This window comes from Nestor notabilis, unplaced genomic scaffold (genome assembly GCF_000696875.1).
Source record: "Nestor notabilis isolate BGI_N333 unplaced genomic scaffold, ASM69687v1 scaffold15556, whole genome shotgun sequence".
NCBI lineage: Eukaryota > Metazoa > Chordata > Aves > Psittaciformes > Psittacidae > Nestor > Nestor notabilis.
This window is the reverse complement of record NW_009933443.1, coordinates 13065-31138: the sequence shown is the minus strand read 5'-3', so window position 1 is coordinate 31138 and position 18074 is coordinate 13065. Positions and strand designations below refer to the sequence as shown.

The 18074-nt window shown below is 40.1% G+C and overlaps 1 protein-coding gene across 1 annotated transcript in view; it reads left to right on the top strand.

Annotated features, from left to right (window-relative positions):
• The window catches only part of RFX8 (RFX family member 8, lacking RFX DNA binding domain), a 26667-nt gene that overhangs the window by 501 nt on the left and 8092 nt on the right, over positions 1-18074 (top strand). Inside the window, 10 exon segments of the mRNA XM_010016886.1 lie at positions 2946-3069; positions 5880-5941; positions 7451-7537; positions 11296-11358; positions 12884-12947; positions 13958-14089; positions 14168-14245; positions 14706-14819; positions 15460-15610; positions 17034-17092. Of these exon segments, the coding sequence (XP_010015188.1) occupies positions 2946-3069; positions 5880-5941; positions 7451-7537; positions 11296-11358; positions 12884-12947; positions 13958-14089; positions 14168-14245; positions 14706-14819; positions 15460-15610; positions 17034-17092 (934 nt within the window).

The following is an 18074-nucleotide window of genomic DNA, read 5'->3' as shown; positions in this document are numbered from 1 at the left end:
CCCTGGCTGGACCACTGGTGGGACCACCCCTGGCTGGACCACTGCTGGCCAGTGTGCTTTGACAGCGTACCACACATCGCTGCGAGGCTGCACACCCATGCTGGCATGCAGGGTGATGCTGTGTCTGGTGTTCTCCAAGGTTATGTTTCCTTGGGGTGAAGGTAATGGTTGAACTCCTCAGTGAGTTACTTGCTGGAGTGGAGTAAGGCTATCAGTCACCATCATTTTCTTGAGCTTTGAGATGTGTGTCATCTGACATGTGACAGCCAAAGGGAAACCAGGGCTGTTTCCTTCTTTCCCCAAGCACAAGTGAGTCCAGCTAGCAAATAGTGTTGAAGCTTTGTGTGAAACAATAACAAAACATACACGTGAACTTTTAGCTTGACAGCAAGTAATCTTCTATCTTTTTATTCCCCCTCTCAGTAACACCTGGGCAGTGGGAGTTAGCCTGCACTTTTGCTGTGATATAGATACCACTACTCCCATTTGAGAAGGACTGAAGGAAGAGATTCACCCAAGGCCACCCAACAAGTTTGAGACACTCATAAAACTGAATCATAACAATTCTTGAAAGGACAAACTGATTTTTCCTTTTTTCATCACAACAACCTTCTGAATCACCTTTTCATATTTTGAAAATTTCTGAATACTCAGTTTCACTTTGAGGTTGGTGCATTAACAGTAGCAGACCAGATTTTGGTCCAGAAATGGTTTAACAGCAGATTTGCAAGCCTGTATAATGGCCTGGCTGCCAAGGGTTCATATATAACAGATGGAAACCTGAAAAACCTGGAGTCCATGTGAGGTCCTAGAACTGGCCAAATAACAAACCCCACAGAAAGTGTGGATAGAAGGTAGTAGATAAATGGAGGAGGTCTTTCCCCATGTGCTTTTTCTTAACCTACATTTTCCTCCCTTACCACAAAATCCTTTTGATTTTGTTGTCTTTACTAACAGTTTTGTTTCAATGCATACCAGAAACACTCAGGTTTTGAGAACCTCAGGGCTAATAGATGAGAAGATGAGCACTATGCTTTTTTTATGTGTGGATTTTTTCTCCTGACAAACAGTATTCTTGTATCATTTGTCAGCACTGAGAAGGTGTTATTTGAAAAAGGATGGCAGTTTAATAGACAATAAATCAACAGAATGAAATTCCCAGGTATTTTGTCACTAAATAGTTAAGTTCTGAAGCTAAACTACTGGCAGAAACCAGCTACTGAAGCATGAATTAATTTCTTCTGCACTTCCAATGACTCTTGTGGTGTTATATTAAGGATGAATTTGGACTTCGGTTTAATCTCCTCTGGGACTGCTCAATTATGGAGGGTTTTGAGATGGTTGCTGTAGAAGAAACAAGCATTTCTGCCTGCTGAGAGGCAGAGCTCAGCCAGGACTCTTAACTAGAACAGATTTCATTTCCCTTCCAGCCCCATGACAGGAAATACCCCATTAGGGCAGCAGATCCCCTCTCTTTGGTGTGGATTCTTGCTCATGCCTGGCTGTGAATCTTTTGCTGCTGGGTGGCTGGGCTTCTGGTGGTGAGGAGCTGGCAGGAGCCCAGCCCAGCTCAGCCCCAGTGCTTGGCAGCATCAGCTTTTTGGGTTGATAGGTGAGAAGATGGGCTCCGAGGAGGTAAAAGTGAAGCATCTGGGGCCTTTTGCTGGAGGCAGCAGTCAGCCTTCTTCCCTGGAGAAAGGGAAGGAGGAGTGAACAAAAGGTGTGGTAAACATCAGGCTGCACAGTGACCACCTTCTTTTTCAGTCTGTTCTAGCAAGCCAGTTTGCTGGAGACCTTATCCTCTATCTACTGCCAAAACAGCTAATACAGAGAGATAAACACTGGGTCACCTGAAATCAGGCTACTAATAAAAGAGAGGATGCTGATTTAAAATCCAGCTGTCTTATCTCACCTGGTGATTATGAAAAGTCTGCTTTCCCAACCGACTCGATTATCAGTAAAGACACAGTGAGTAACTGGCACTGTGCTGCACTAGCATTCAGCCGATTATTTAATTAAATAGGCATAAATCATTTGCTATAACGGAAGCAGAGTCAGAATAAGAAAACACTGTCATACGATCAGTGTATCATGCTTTGGAAATTAATCTCTCTGTGTCTTTGCTCCAGCTTTGCTCATGTATTTGTACTACAGGAGGCTATTATCTTCTGACATCAAAACCATTGGCATTATCTCATAATCAAAGGTCTTTTTTTTTTTTTTTCCTAGTAAAGGTAATAACTTAGGCTAATAAGTAACTAAGTTTACATCTTCCTCACCTTATTCATGTAAGTAGTTTACTTGACTATGGCCATTCCAATAAGTAGCATGAGTAAGGGATTTGGCCACAGGATGAGTATTTAAGCATCTAAACCAGTTTCAATCCTGGCAGTTCTGTTACATAGTAACTAAAATTAAATTTCTGTTCTCTTATTAAACTTGTGCTAAAATTAGTGAGGTTGTATGAGAACAGAATTTGGCCCTTCATAGTCTGTGCACTCTCAGTCCCAAAATACCATATTGCGCATTTTAAATGGAAAAATGCTATTATTATTAGCTTTTGTGTAGTGGAGGCCTTTCTGATTAGAAGATCACAGTTACATCCTTTGCTATAACAACAGTTATCATATGACAGATGCTAATACTTTCTGTATGGGTGTTAATATTATAATGATATTCGTTAAGTTGGGGTTTTTAATTAAAAATTACGAGGTTTAGTTACTTCCTTATCAGAGTCTCACATGATCTCTCTTACACTTTGGAAACAAGGAAAGTAGAAATTTATAAGTAAAAAAAAAAACCACCATAGAATTATATATGAATACATATTAAAATGTGATTAATTTAATATATACTTCAATATGTGATTTTAATATGAGCTACTAAAATCACAAGCTAACAATTCTTTCTTCTGACATAAACCAGTTGCTGTTTTTGTTTTAAAGGATAGCTGATAATTTCTATCTGTGTAAAGGAAGCGCCGTACCCCGTTGGCTACTATATGAATTGTACGTGGAAAGCTGCAGTCCATATTCCAAGTGCCAAGTAAATTCAGCCACCTTTGGAAAGGTACAGAGTAGATAGGATATGTAAGATAAGAAGCAGAGATACCTAAACAGGAAATCTGATGATCAAATATACACACTGGATATCAAAAGAGATTAAGTAACAGAGAAGAATAAGTATTACGTTTGTGTCTTTTCTAATGTATTTCTGGTAAGCCCTCATGTAGATGCAGTTATACTAGAGAAAAGAGCATTACCCGTGATAGAGCTATTTTCTTCAAGGAACTGGTGTATGTTATACTAGCAAAAATTTCTTTTGCCAATATATTTTAGAAAGCTTTACCATGGTAAACAACACAAAGTTAATAAACTTGTCCTGAGGAACTGAATCTCCTGTCCTTAAAAGACTCCATTGGTAGTTACATAATTTCATACTTTCCTTTTTAAGTATATTTGGAGAGATTTTGCTCAAACACACCCTAAAAAGGTTGTTGTAGAATCATTCAAGCAAAACAAATGCAGATGTAAAACCCAATCTCCTTTAAACAGTTCCACTCTTCTAATACAAGGAGGCTGATAACAGAGCAATTACCACCTAGAAATCCCAATTGCAACAAACACTCATAGCTGTTCAACTTTAACAAATTAAGGAAGATAGAATGCCTTGTGATTATTTGTTGCTCAAGTCTTTTTTTTTTTCAGAATATCCTATTTTTACTGCTATTAGCACCCAATAGCATATAAATAATAATACTAAGCATCGTTTTAACACAAAGCCAAAATAATTTAAATAAAACTTGTACCTGGAATTGATTTCACTTGTGTGGATAACCTCATTTTAGGAATCATTTGAATCTAATACTTTAACTTAAGGTAAGTTAAATCACTCTTACTTAAAATTAATATTTGAGTGAGTGATCTAGTGTGATTTATTACCATAGCTTAATGGATCGTCACCCACCATGATCCATTGATGATCTAAGCCCATGAGTAGAATTTGCCTGGCTCAGTGTAGATGTCTGCCACAAAACTGGTTACCTTAAAATCTCTTGGTAGCCAATGGAGAGAAATAAGTAGTTACGTAAGATTCCTCTCACTCTAAATCAGTCATCTCAGGCAGCTCAGATGATGTACGGATGGACTTGATGGTCTTAAAGGTCTTTTGCAATGTAAATGATTCTATGATTCTAAATGTGCCGCAAACTGCCTGTTTTTCTCATTGACTACAAAGACTGCAGTGACTAGCTTAGGCATCTCTACCTCTACCTCCTAGCCACATAGGTAAGATTAATCCCATCCTGTCTGTACACTTTCAGGTGCTCCAGCATGATTGAGTTACCACCTATAAGCTAAGCTATCTTGTGGTTTAAGTTAATGCATTTTACTTTAAAGTTGTAACAGGCATGGATGAAGCATGAGTCTGGTCATGCAGAAGAGCTTAGCTGATGAGCCATAGCTGTTATAGGTTGGTGCTTGCAACTGTTTGCTCACAGGTTTAACTGACCCAGTGCATTGCGGTATAAGTTAACACATTCCAACTGGGCAAATTGGGGTGCAGCTCCCCAGTGGCTTGGAATGGTTTGTCCTTCCACAGCAGGAGGTGGGAACGTGCAGCAAGAGGCTGAGGAAGGCAGGCACTGCAGCAACCCTAGTTTAAACTAAATGTCCACATGTAATCAGCTACCACAGCCTAGCTAATGGTCTGAGTTATTAATAATTCATCAAGCTGTAGTAACATGACTGCATTATGTGTGTATGGACTATAAGGACTTTTGCAGTCAAGTCCCATGTGAATCAAACCATTGTGATTTAAGACACAACTAATCTCATCTGACCTATCCCTCTGCCCAAATACACCACTGTCTCTACAGAAGAGGCAGTGGGAAGAAGTATGTATGCCACAGGAGCCCCAGTTTCATAGGCTGCCCTTTTAGGAAGATGGGATTGCGCTAAAATAGCGGCTTGAGAAAAGGAGCAGCTGGGGCGGGTGCATGCAGAAATGTGCAGAGAACAGGACCACTACAACACCGTTAAAACTGGAGGTCCATGTTAGTGCGGGGTGAGGAAATTTGTCCTTTAGCAGGCTTTTGGACCAGCACAGTGCATTTCACACAGAGTCCAACCTTTGTGCTGCTGAGTGGAGACTATCCTCACCCCTTGCTAGCACTGAGTACCCAATCCTCTGTCCCTGCTATATAGGGAATGCTGGCTCCAGCTGCCCTTGGGTTAGTCTCTGTCTTCACAGGACAGCTCATGCAGAATGATCATAGTGAAGTGGATTATTACCCTTACAGTATCTTATTACTGTGTAGGGCCTAACCTTGACACATGCTGCGTGACCTCAGTTCGTATTTACCACTATGGTGGTCAAAAGGTTGCTTTGCAGCTTGATGATTCAGGTCCTTTTAAAATAGATAAGTCAGGCCCTATCCTGCAAATACTCCTTGCAAGAGTGAGTGAGTAGGTGAAGTCCCTTGTCTGAGTAAGTCCTACTCAAATGAGTAAGGCTTGCAGGTCTGGCAGAGTATTGGAGAATCACAGCACCTTCAAGTTCCCCTAACTGATACACCCCACCTCACTGTGGGTGGTCTCCTGGTGTGTGCACTGACTGTGTTTCAGTGCAACATAAACCAGACTAGTCTAAAAAAATTCCTACCTCAGCGAGGTAATCCCTTAAATTACTTAGCTTTCAATCCACAAAAGCCTGCAGTTCCACAGTTACCATTTGAGAGGTATGTAAGAACAGGTATCAGCCTGCAAATGGTGGAAAGCAAAAGAAATTATTAAGGAGAAAAAAAAAATGTAGCAGATATGTTTTCTCAGTTTAGAATGAATTTACCAAGTCACCTCTAATTCTCTGTTTGTTTTTTTCAGCTTATTCGGTTAGTTTTCCCAGGTCTGGGGACAAGAAGGTTGGGCACAAGAGGGAGTACCAGGTATTGCTTTTGCATCCTTTGTTTAAATTGTTATTTATAACTGTTCTAATAAAACCTAGAAATAGCTGGATTTTCAGCTCCAGCACTAATACATCAGCTGAATTGTTGGTTGCAAGTCTGTAATACGTTGCAGGATCCAGAGTGATTCGTGATGTCACCATGTACATTGAAACAGTTAATTCTACGAAAACCACCACTTTGGGGCTGCTTTGGTAGGGCATGGATTCCAAATTAGACTGGTTTAAAAAAAATTAGTGCTCTGTTTTTTACTGGCTATTACCGTCTGGCTTGCATGAGGCATCTGTGAGACATCACAACCTTACTCAGAGCTCTTGAGACAGTGGGTCAGGAAAGCCTGGCTCTGGGATGCACAGGGGTGGCAGCCATGATTAATGTCTGTGTTGTGCTTTTCATCTTTGCACATATCTGTGGAGTGACCCAGTGTGAACTGATGGTCAATGGAATTGTTGTAAACAGTTTCAAAACATTTAAATCAGACCACCTCAGATCCTTCTCCTACATGCCCCATCTTTTCCCTTCCCTCTCTTCTTCGAGAGCACAGAGGGTTCTACAGTCTTTCATTGGTTCAATGTCCAAATTACTAATCGCACTCTGAACATCCAGAGTGGAAAAGGGGATATTTCCAGGGCATTGAGACACAGTAATTTTACAAGCATTTTGAGTAGCTGTCAAGCACTGGCTTTGAGAACAACATGTCCTTACTTGATCCGCAACTTTTCTCCACTAGTCTGGACTTGCTATCAGCTTGATCCAGCGAGATCCTTTATTTTGGGAGTGTCCCACCGCAGACACTCCCAGGCTTCTCCCTGTAGCTGGCAGGATTTGGGAGGGTGCGTGATAGCCCCCCGCCTCCATTCTGGCTCTTCCCATCAGCAGAAGGTTACCCTCTGCTGGCTGCTGGTATTCTGCTGGCTGCTCTCCTGCCTTCCCAGTGACCCAGTCCGGGAAGAGCGAGCTGGTAGCAGCACCTCAGTAGCAGGTATGGTGATTCTGCTGCTCACCGAGGTTGGGATAAAGCTTTGAGCTTTACTGGTGAGTTCCTTGGGTTTTATTTTGCCCTGACCACTGATGGACACCCAGACCCTAAGCTAGTATGAATGGCTGCAGAATAACTGCACTAAATCCTTCAGTTTCAGTGGGGATATGGGGACCTCTGTCAACGGAGGCTCTAGTCCCTGACTTTGCTAACTCTTTTGTACAAACCTGGTGCACCCTATTCACTGGCCTAAGTTTTTTTTTTTTTGTTTGGAAAAAATTATCGTTCCAGGGCAAAAATTGTTAAAAAGAGTTTGTAAAGAGTTTGCGTAATTATCTTCTGCAGGAGACAAAAAAATTTCAACAGAAGTAAAAAAAACCAATTACTTTTTTTTACTTGATATTTTCTTGCTTAAATAGAATTCTCATTTGCTTTCAAAGGAGGAGTATGAATTATTTGCTGACTTGTTGAAAATCGTATGGTTGTCAGTTCATCTTTTTTTTTTTCCCTAGATATCATTATGATGGAATAGCTATTAAGAAGGACTCTTCCTTTTATGCGAGTTATTGCACTCTTCTGTCTAAAAAAAATTACCACAGGTTTGTTTTTTTTTAAATGCCTTAACATAAAATGTCACACAACAGTCTATATGTTGTCTGTATGTAAGTCTGTAAGTCATCTGTTGAACATTGACAACATAGAATTGTAGAATCATAGAATTAATAGTGTTGGAAAGAACCTTAAGATCATCTAGGTCCAACCCCTCTGCCATGAGTCGGGACACCTCACACTAGACCATGTCACCAAAGGCTCTTTCTCTTACTATTATACACTCTACAGAAGTACTGTGCCATTAAATGCTCCTCCTAGATGAGAAGCTCTATTTTGAAAATGTGCCCTGCTTAATCAGTCTTCCTTGAATTGAACATTTTATCTATGTAGATCCTAAGAGCAGGAACTCATGCCAAACCTAAAAAAGCTTGATATATTGAGACTCTAAACGGAAGCTCAAATAAATGTATTGAAATTGTTTCATGACATTGTAGCACCTTCCTTATTAAACAGTAGGCTGAAGAGACATGTATTAAAATACAAATGACTGCACTGTCTTGAAGAGTCCTACATGCAATCATTTCATCTGGGGTTTTTTACTACTTGAAACAATGAGGCATATAACTTTGAAAATACTCACTTCACTTTGTTTTAAAATTTCAGATTTTAAAATCACCTCTTGTAAGGGAACAACAATGAGAAAATGTGTAAGATGAGTATAAACTGATTGCAAAAATCAGAAGTCTAAAAATAACTGATGAATGTAAGATATTTTAGTAGACTAAAGTGTAGATGTGAGCATGGTCCAATTGTGGGCAGGTGATGAGGAGTTCTCATAGTTAAGCTCATAGCTGAGATAAAGAAACCACAGGCTCATGTTTCTCCACAGAAAAATGGAAAGGAAATGCTGACATTCTGTGAAGTTCTACACTCCTTTTAAATGCACAGGAGAATTAAAATAGGTGCAGCCTGTGCGTTAGACTTTGGAGACCAGGCTCATATCCTTACTCTCTTACAGACTTGCACATTACTTTAATATGTACATGGATAAATTCTGTGCTTTGTTTTCCATTCTTTAATATGGAGATAGAGAATTTTTCTGAAACATGAATTTTAGAGGGGTACAAGTCAGCCTACTAAGCACCCAAACATTCTGCTGCTGCTGAAACTGTTTTAGTGTCTGTGATATATTATAGTCAGTTAATTGAATGCATGCTCTACAAGAGCATGGAAAAATTATACCAATAGGTTTATTGCCTTTCTCCACGGCTTTTACAGCAGAGTAATGTTGCAGAAGCCCATAGAGTGGCAACGGTAAAGAAAGGGACAGGCAGAGGATCAGGTTCTGCAGATGATCAAGTGGCAGTCAGTTGTGAGACCAAACAAATTATTCATAGGCAACTCAAGGCTTGTTCCACATAAGACCCTTACTGAAGTGATATCCCTTGCAACCCATGCACCCAGTATAACTGGGACAGGCCTAAGATTTGATATCCATAATGAAAAAGTTCTTGGCCATTGTTCCAAGAACACTGCAGGTCCCTGGCTGTGTCTCTGCTGGTCTTTCTTTTTCAGAGAAAGAAAGGTGTTTCCCTGCAGAATCACTTGAAAACAGCAATCGTGCTTGTGCATATCAGGAAAGCTGCTAGTTCTGGTCATAGAAGAGATGAGAACAATTTGAAATCTCATTTTTCCTCCCAGCACAGAAACATGAGGAAAAATTACAAAGATTAGGAGGAACCAAAGAAGCTAAGTCCAGGCCAGGTGGAGAAACAAAGACTTTACCCACTCCTGGAAGCCCAAAGCACCACGTATATCTTGTGTCCTTGGCGTTCCTCATGGAATGGAGCCATGGTCTCTGATGGACTGGGGTCCAGGGTTAACTGTAGGAAAATCAGTGCAGGCCTCCCTCACCTTCTCCACCAGCTGCCAGATGCCTGCCCAGACACCTACTCCTAAAAATACTATATTTCATTTGGTCAAAACAAGGAAAAGGAGGTGTATTTCAGGAAAAAGGCTAGCATTTACACAGCATCTAGTGAGCTTGATATAGTTTCTTTTATAGTGTCTTTTCTTAAGGATAACTTTTCAGATTAAATATATATAGATATCAAGATCATATTCAGACAAAGATGATTTTTCTAGTTGTAATTGAAAAGCCTCTGAATTACAAAATTATCTTGTCTGATGTTTCCTTCATTTAAGACAGTTACAAAAAGTCACTAAGTTGTTGTGTGAAGCTAGACAGCTGAAATTAGAACAGCTTCCACTCTAAATGCAGCCATGCTTCCCTGTCCTAAGCCAACCTGCAGGCCCACAACACTGTCAGCTGAGTGTCACAATAACTACTTAGTGTCTGATAAAGGACAGCAGGGAAAAAACAAAGCAAGCAGTAAAAAAGCACAAAACAAGCCAGAGAAGCATGAGTAGCACAACTATGAAAGAAATAATTAGGTCACATGCAACATAAGCAGCAGCTTCAGCTGAATAAGTGAGTTTGTTTCAATCTGTATTGAGATTTGTATATTCTCTGCAAATAAATAGGAATCAAGACACAGAAATACCTCATCTTTACTGTCCTCTCAGTAGGGTTCAGTACTTTCTGAAATCAGAATTAATTTTTCATGATCCAATGAAGCCGATTAAACAAGCAACAGCAAATTCTATTTTTTATTTTATTAGAAAATGGAAATTTAGAACAAGAGTAATGAAAACTTGAAGACTTTTCTACCTGCAAGAGTAACTGATCTCACAGAGACCACTGAGTAATTGCAGCAGGGGTATTTGACCCATAGCTTCTCAATTTTTGAGAGTGCATTGGTGTGGAAATTTCCAAATTATAGTGAAGAACTTTTTTAATATGTCATTTCAGTGCAGTCCAAATGCTGGTCTCTAATTACTGAAAAGAATATTTCTTGACCATGTTGAGATAGCTGGCAATTGCTGTGGTGCTAGCAGGGAGGAACTAGGCCCATGTAGGGTGGCAGGCTGGGAGCTGTGCTTGTTGGTGTCGTAGAAATGGCAGTAAGATTATAACAGTTTGCCTTTGACTACAAAGAAGGCATTTGCTTTTTGATAGTGAGCAGAGCCTCAAATGTATTGTGTTGGCTGAGGAGTGATGACAGTGCTCTTATACAGCACTCATGAGTTTTCTTGTTTAGAAATCTTGGATTTTTTGAAGATACATGTACCACAGCTCTGATGATGATGTCATGAAAATGGTGTAAATAAACACAACTGTAATCAATGAGGTCTCCAGATGTATTATGGAGATTTAAGGGAATACAGTGTTTACTGATCTGCGTTACAATAGGGTGCCCTCTAGGGAATGGGAGCTTTGAGAACAACCTCTCCCTAAAACAGTACTTGCTTTTGCTCAGAGCACAGCAATGTTAAAAAAATACCAGCTAATTTTGGTTTCTTAAGAGTTACTTTATGATTCTTGTCATAGGCAAGGTTTGGGCTTCTGATTTTCAAGTGAGGCAAACCCGTGACTTTTTAATAAAGAAAATCTGATATGATTCTAGCAAATTAGCTTTTCTAATCTCAGTGTAATCTGACAGTCAATAGCATGCACATTCACCATCCTCCCTCCTTTCGTTTTCCCTTTGTCCTTCCCATTCGCCTCCTCTGTTAGTCTTTTTGTCAACCCCACCTTTGTATTTCCCATTTTAGCTCCAGTTCCCACCCCACAGGATCATCCAAACTCTTCAAGACATACAGTGAAACTCCTTGTGATTTTGCTGTCACCCATTTTCCGTTTCTCCCACCCACCTCCTCTTTTGTGTGTCCTATCTTTACCCAGGCACCGCTCTCCACGGAAAGCGAGCAGCTCTGCCTGGCAGCCGAGCACCTCGGGGGGCACCAGGTAAGTCTGAACCCCCTTTTCTACAAGTGGGAGCGCAGACATGTTAGCTTTCCATTGGTATTTGCAGTTAATCATCACTGAGCTCCCACCTAGCTGCTGGGGCACAGGAGCACCCATGCAGCTCCCCTTCTCCCAGTTCGCTGTCCTCATGGTGGGGGTAGAGGGTAGCCAGCGTGCCGTGGGAGCCAGCCCATCAGAGGAGAGTGATGCTGGTATGTGTTGCCATAGTAGCAGCAGCAGAAGATACAGCTGGCCGCCTTCTCAGGGAGAGCAGGAGCTGGAAAATATTCATTAATTTTGTTTCACAGGCTTTAGGAATCTGCAGGAAGGACCCATTTGAAAGAAGCATTATGAAACATCTCTACTTACACATTCTTCCCTTTGTCCAGACACCGGCTCTAAAATGTCTGGGAGAGTGAGTCAATAGCCTTACCAAACATACCCAACACCAATGTTATGCCCTGTCTTGGGCTGCCAGTTTGGTTGTTTCACTGGAGCACCGCCTTCATGGCAGAGAGAAGTGGCAGAGGGAAAGGCAATTTGTCAGGTGCCAAGGGTCAGTCCTGTGGACAGCAGAGGAGCAAGAGGAGGCATTTTCAGTTTCCAAGCAGATAAGCTGTTACATTTTCTCCTCCATCCCTCAGGACGTATGGTGGTACCCTGATTTATAATACATCACAGCAGCGAAACCCAGCAGCCAGGATCTGGTTAGGTAGCCTGAGTGTTGGCAGTCATCAGTGGAAGCACATTTTCTACAAAGCCCCTGCCTGTCACCCTTCAAAATAGCCAAGTCCAGAAGGACCCTGGCATTTGAAATGCCTTCACAGACAGTGAGCAGGTGTCAGCAGCAGATGGGGGCTTGACTGGAGGAATCCAACTCTCACAGCTCATCCTTTTACTAACAACATTGCTTCTCCCTCCTGGAGGATTAGCTTCAGCAAAACAGGCAGGGAGAAAGGTAGGAGATGGTAAAGCAAAAAAGCAGCTTATTGTGCCTGCATCCATGGCTTTTCAGCCAAAAGCCAGTGGTCAAGCCTTTGCAGGTCCAGGTGACTTCTGATCATGCAAAGTAAATGGAAGAAAGTCAGAAACAAAATGCCATCTAAACTAACATAGTGTGCAGAAAATGTAACTACTGTGAAATCAAAGCACAAAGGTGATTATGTTTCCATTATGTGCATGTTTATGAATATTATAATTCCAAATTAACTGCAACTACAAACACAAACCCATGGTTTTGGTGCAAGAGATAGGAAGACATTGCACTGTTAAATGGCTAATACCTTCCTGTCTTTATAATGAATGGTTCAGTTTTATATTAAAATTAAAAAGTTGGTCTTTAGACTTCTTAGAAAACCACGGGGCTGCTGATTGACAGGAAAGAGAGCAGGGTTTGTTTCCCAAACAGTCCTCCAGCCTAGTGCAATCTGTGCAGTTTGAGCTCATTTTCTTACTAAATGGTGAATAAATTGGTGATCTTTTTAAATGTTTTCATTTTTGTTTTGTTTTTTACATTTTACCACAGTGGAGACACCAGCAGTTATGGAGATTCACCTGGGTACATGAGCAATAGTGAAAGAACAAGAACAGTGAGTTTCAAATACATTAGACTTACGGCAAAATGTCTGTGTGCTTAATTACAACTGCTATATAATATGTTCTGATGAAATACTGTTAACCCATCTTCTTCAAAATAATCTGTCTGAGTAATCTCACTAAATGCTTATTTACCCTTCCTATTTCACCTGGTAGCAAAATATTTGTGTTGTCTTAATGTCAGCTCAAATACTTTCATGTGTGCTGAGAGTGGAAATTGTGGCTGACAGCTCAGGTTTTGAATATTAGGGGAGTTAGTGGAGCACAACTTTCCTTGTCTGAAGTCCATGGTAACAGACCCTCATGCTGCTGAGGCAGTGTCTTTTCAATGCACTCTAGAGTTTATTGGCACGATAAGTATTTAAATACTGGGAAGTGATTAAGACAAAAGAGCGCAAAGTCTGCTGACTGAAAGGGGCAGATGCAAGGCTAGCTGGTGGCAGGTCTCCTATAAGCATGCTGTCATGGGATGGCTTGACACTGAGGCTGTTGGAAGTCAGCCAGCAGAGCATGAGCAACAACTTACGTGGACCAAAGTGAGGGAAAAATGAGAGACTGGATGCCTGTCTTATTTTTATGGAGCACTTGGGTGCAGTAATGAGTGCGCTGAAGTGGATGTAATGACAGCTGAGGAGAAATGTGCTGTCTCCCTGACAGCAGAGCCAACAATCTGCAACCTTCTTTAGAAGGTTACAACTGTGACCTGAGTGCTATAGAACATATATGTGGAAGATATGTATAGCATTAAATATTCACTTGTTTTGAAAAGAAATTAATGTACTGTTTAGGATTTAAATATTTAGTCAGCCATGATTGTTTCTTTCAATCACACCTACTTGCTAAAAAAAAGAAGACAAGTATTCCTCTGATGGAATACATCTTAAAAAATCATGTTATACAGTTTCAGTAAAGTACTTAGTATTTTTAACAGAATTGACAAGATAATCGTGATCTTTTTATTATTATTATTGTTCAAAATAAATTCTGATGCACTGAGAGCAAGAATTTGCACTGTTCTCCATCTGTCATTTATCTCAAGACTGAACAAGAGAGATTTCAGTACCCTGGGCCTGAATCCAGCAGATTCTGTCTTTGGGAGCAACAGGAGCTAGCAAACAAATACCCCTATGAAATGGTATGTTCATGTATTCAATAATCAAGCTAGTTAGCTCTTTGCCTGTGAGATGTTTTTGTACCCTCTTTTTGGTCACAGGTTGTACTGCTTGCCAATGAGTACTACAGCCATTGTCAAGTTATTTTACATACGGTGAGAACGAGGGAGCTTGACAAGGTATGCCTTTGCTTTAATAACATTCACTCTGACGACAGCAAACAACTGTAAGGATAAAATTGTTTCCGTGTAGCTTATTTACTCTATGGTTTGATCTAATGTAGATGATAATTTATAGACAAAAGGAGCACTCAGTTTAATTATTTGGGAATCCTGAGCACTCCTGGCACATCAAGAGGTCTGAGCGCAGCACAAAACACAAGGCCATGGACACATATCTTTCATTATATCTGCATATCCATGGCACAATTTTTTGTTTCTCTCCTCCTTATCCTTCCCTGTGAGGTTCATCCCCAGGATGAACTTATGTTAGAGCCCAGCCAAGATGGGGCTGGGCAAAGAGCCCAGTTCCCCGGTCGTTCTTTTGCTCCTGTGCTTCTGTGTGTCGCTTTATTGAATTACACTTAATGTTTCACAAGTGTAAAATGAGTGAAAATTCATGAAGGACTTTGTGTGGCAGGTGGAAGGCTGTATCATGTCATTCTGGAAGTCTCTGCAGCCTGAAAAAATAGCACTGATGTCCTTGCCAGATGTGTGCCAACTATTGGAAAGCTATGACAGGCAGCTATTCAAGGTACTGTGGACAGACTTGTTTGTTGTAATTATGTTATTATGTGTTTCTGTCTTTTTGGTACTTCTACCTGAGGTAAAACTACAGCTGTTTCTTGTGTCCTGTGCAATGGGATTTTCGTTCACACCTGAAGTCTGGTTCTGGCTTCTTTTGAGACAGCGCAGTATGGATTTTGAAAGAAGCCAGTGGAATTTGAGATTGCTTCCATTTTGCTGCTATACGTTCCTTTGAAAGGCCATAATACCAATGGAATATGCTGTTATAAATGTTGTCTGTGGTTCTGGCATGAGATTATATGACTGAAATTTCAACTGATAACTGTTTTCCGAATTACAAGAGTTATTTTTCCTTGGAGAACACTACTGTATTTTTTGGTGACATTCCACATAGAAATATACAGTATTCTGACCAAAATAATTTGCTACTTATTAAGTAATGTCTAGTAATTAATTTAGGAAACAGCATTTATTGTTAGGATCTTTTTCCTTATGTTAATAAATGTAGCTTAGCTATTGCTTAATTGGAAGAAAAAAAAGGGCTTCTTTATATTTACATTTAAACTATCAACACGATTTTGTTTCATGCTGCTGTAAAATACCTGGAGTACATTAATCATATGCAGATCCATCAATTTGTATTCTAGGAAATGGAGAACATCCTACTTCACGATTTTCTGGAGGAGGTGCCCCTGCAACACATTAAGTCAATCAGATTGTTCAGTAAAAATGTTGAACTTTGGATGGTTAATGCATTGGAAGACTTTCCATTAGTGCTCCAAACATCCAAATCTAAAGGTATGTTTGAGTAATACAGAGATTTGTATAAAATAATCCTTGCTTAAACTGCAGAGAAGACTGTGTTATGGGACTCAGAGAAATTATTTTTAGTATCTTTTTAGCTGAGATAACTTTCATATTGGTGAGGACTAAAGTTAATTGGGATACAGTCAAAAACAAATAGTCTCAGATAACGTGTGAGAACAAATTTAAGCCAAAATTATTCCCTATTCATGGTAAATTAAAATGTACCTGAATCTTTTTAAAGATCTGTCTCTTGGCTGTATAGAAAACTGAATAATAGGCAATCTGCCCTCTGAAATTTAGGTATTGTTCTATCTCTTCACCTTGCAAGTGCTTTTATGCAGATAAATTAATGAATGGCTACAGCACAGTTCAATATGAAAGCGAAAAAAGCCATAGTCCCATAAGGAAACCACGACTCTGACATTAAAGGATTTGAAAAAGTCTGTACTATACAAAGCTGTGTCTATATGTATGTGTTTGTAAATACATATGTACATATATACACATATTTATATATGATGCTGAAGATTCTGACTAAAAATGTTGCTCAGTTGTTCAATGGGTAAAGACCAATTCCTCACTGGCAAAGCAGGGCTCCTGTGTACACAAAAGATTGTATTAGCATTCATATGCTCAAGGAGGACTTGCAGACAGTCTTAATTCTGGCATTTCTTACATTTGAGCGCTTGACAGACCAGACTTAGTAATGTGGTTTTAAGATGTGTTTGTATGGAAGTATATGTAATTAATCAGCTGCAACCCTTTGTATAGCCATCCTGGTCTTTCTGGTTTTTACTAACTTTGGTAACAGAAATTTTTGCTTGAAAACCATTGCCTGTTTACAGAAGTTTGCAAATTGCTTTATACTCAGTTTTCCTGTAATTATCAACGATTTTACATTTTGTTCTTAAAAAGGATATTCTTGGGTGATGCTTGTCATAATTACAACACATTATAAACAGGAGAAAAATAGAATCAAAGAAACCAGCTAATATTAACAGTTCTGCAGAATTATAGATGCAAAGGTGCAAATGAAAACCCTCTAAACAAAACATACGAGGGTTAGAATTAACATTGCTTTACTATCATTCACCTTGAACCATACATGTAAGAGAGTATTAGTCTTGATTACGAAGTATTTAATGTAAAAAAATATTGAAAGTATTCTTCCTGTGTGTCATGGGTTAACAGATGTGTGGTGAAGGAAAAGTGGTGACCTGGGCAGCTTCCACTTGCAAGCTTTAAACTGTGAGGGTTTAAATAATGCTGGCTCCATGCCCCCGCTGTGCCCTCCATTAGCCTCCATAGCTCCCCGTGGTATCTACTTTCTACCTTAAAAAAACTGTCTTCATTAATGTTGTTTAGACTGTAAAATATTATTTATGTGAAACATCTGCCTCTTCTTCTTTAACAGAAGTTACAGCGTTTATAAAAAGACTCAAGAGAAAGACAGACCTTTCTAACATGGTTAAGGTATGTTCCAGAATCTATGAAATAAAAAAGGCTGGGCATCTCATTCACTCAAGCAGTTTGGACTTTTAATGAGATGCTCCACTGCTCCAGAGTAAGTGACACCTCAGTCCTCATCCATTATACTCTCCTGGCTTCCAGCAATCTGAGATAGAAGGCTATATCCACATCTTGGTACTTAATAGCTTGATTTTGGCATCCACAACATCTTGAGGTAGTGAGATCCAGGGTTTGATTATTTGTTGCATGAAAAAAAATACTTTTTTTTTATTACTTTAAAACTTCTGCCCTTCTTCATGCAATTCTCCCTGCAAACCTCCATCACATCCTTCCTCAGTTATTTCTATCCCAAGCTGAGGTTCATCTCATCTTCTCACATAAGAGTCATTTGATACTTCTAATCATCCTTCTCAGATTTCCCTGTCTAAAACACACCTGGAATTTCAACTGCAGACTGATGGTCAAAGCAGGTGAGAGGGCTCCTAAGGAGAAGTACTACAGAGGAGCTGTGCAGCTGTAGCCTCTGAATGGTGTAACCAAACCATCCCTTGTAGAGTACTTTGCAGTAATTTAGCCACCTGGTGAGAAAATGGGAACAATTTTGGCAGGCTCAGCATTCAAAAGAAGGCAAAAAGAAGTAACTTTCCCATCATGTGTAGATAAAGCAGGCTGACAGCTGCTACTTGCTGGACATGCACAAGTAATTAGAGCATAAAAAGGTGCAAATTCCCTGCGAGAAAGGAATGCGAATATGATGCTTGTCACTTCCTGGGGCTGATTCCTGATGCCTCTGGTAAGCTGCATTTAAGTGTTGTCAGAGCTGGCGCTCAGTCACCTAGAGAATTATAGTTAGTATAGTGAAGAGCAATGGATGAAGGGACCAGTCTAAAATATTGGAGCATGGAGTCGGGTGCTAGCAGGACACTGACGATACTGCCCCTAGTAGTTCCCAGCCTTTGGGTTGTGTGTTCTTGTTACAAGCAGC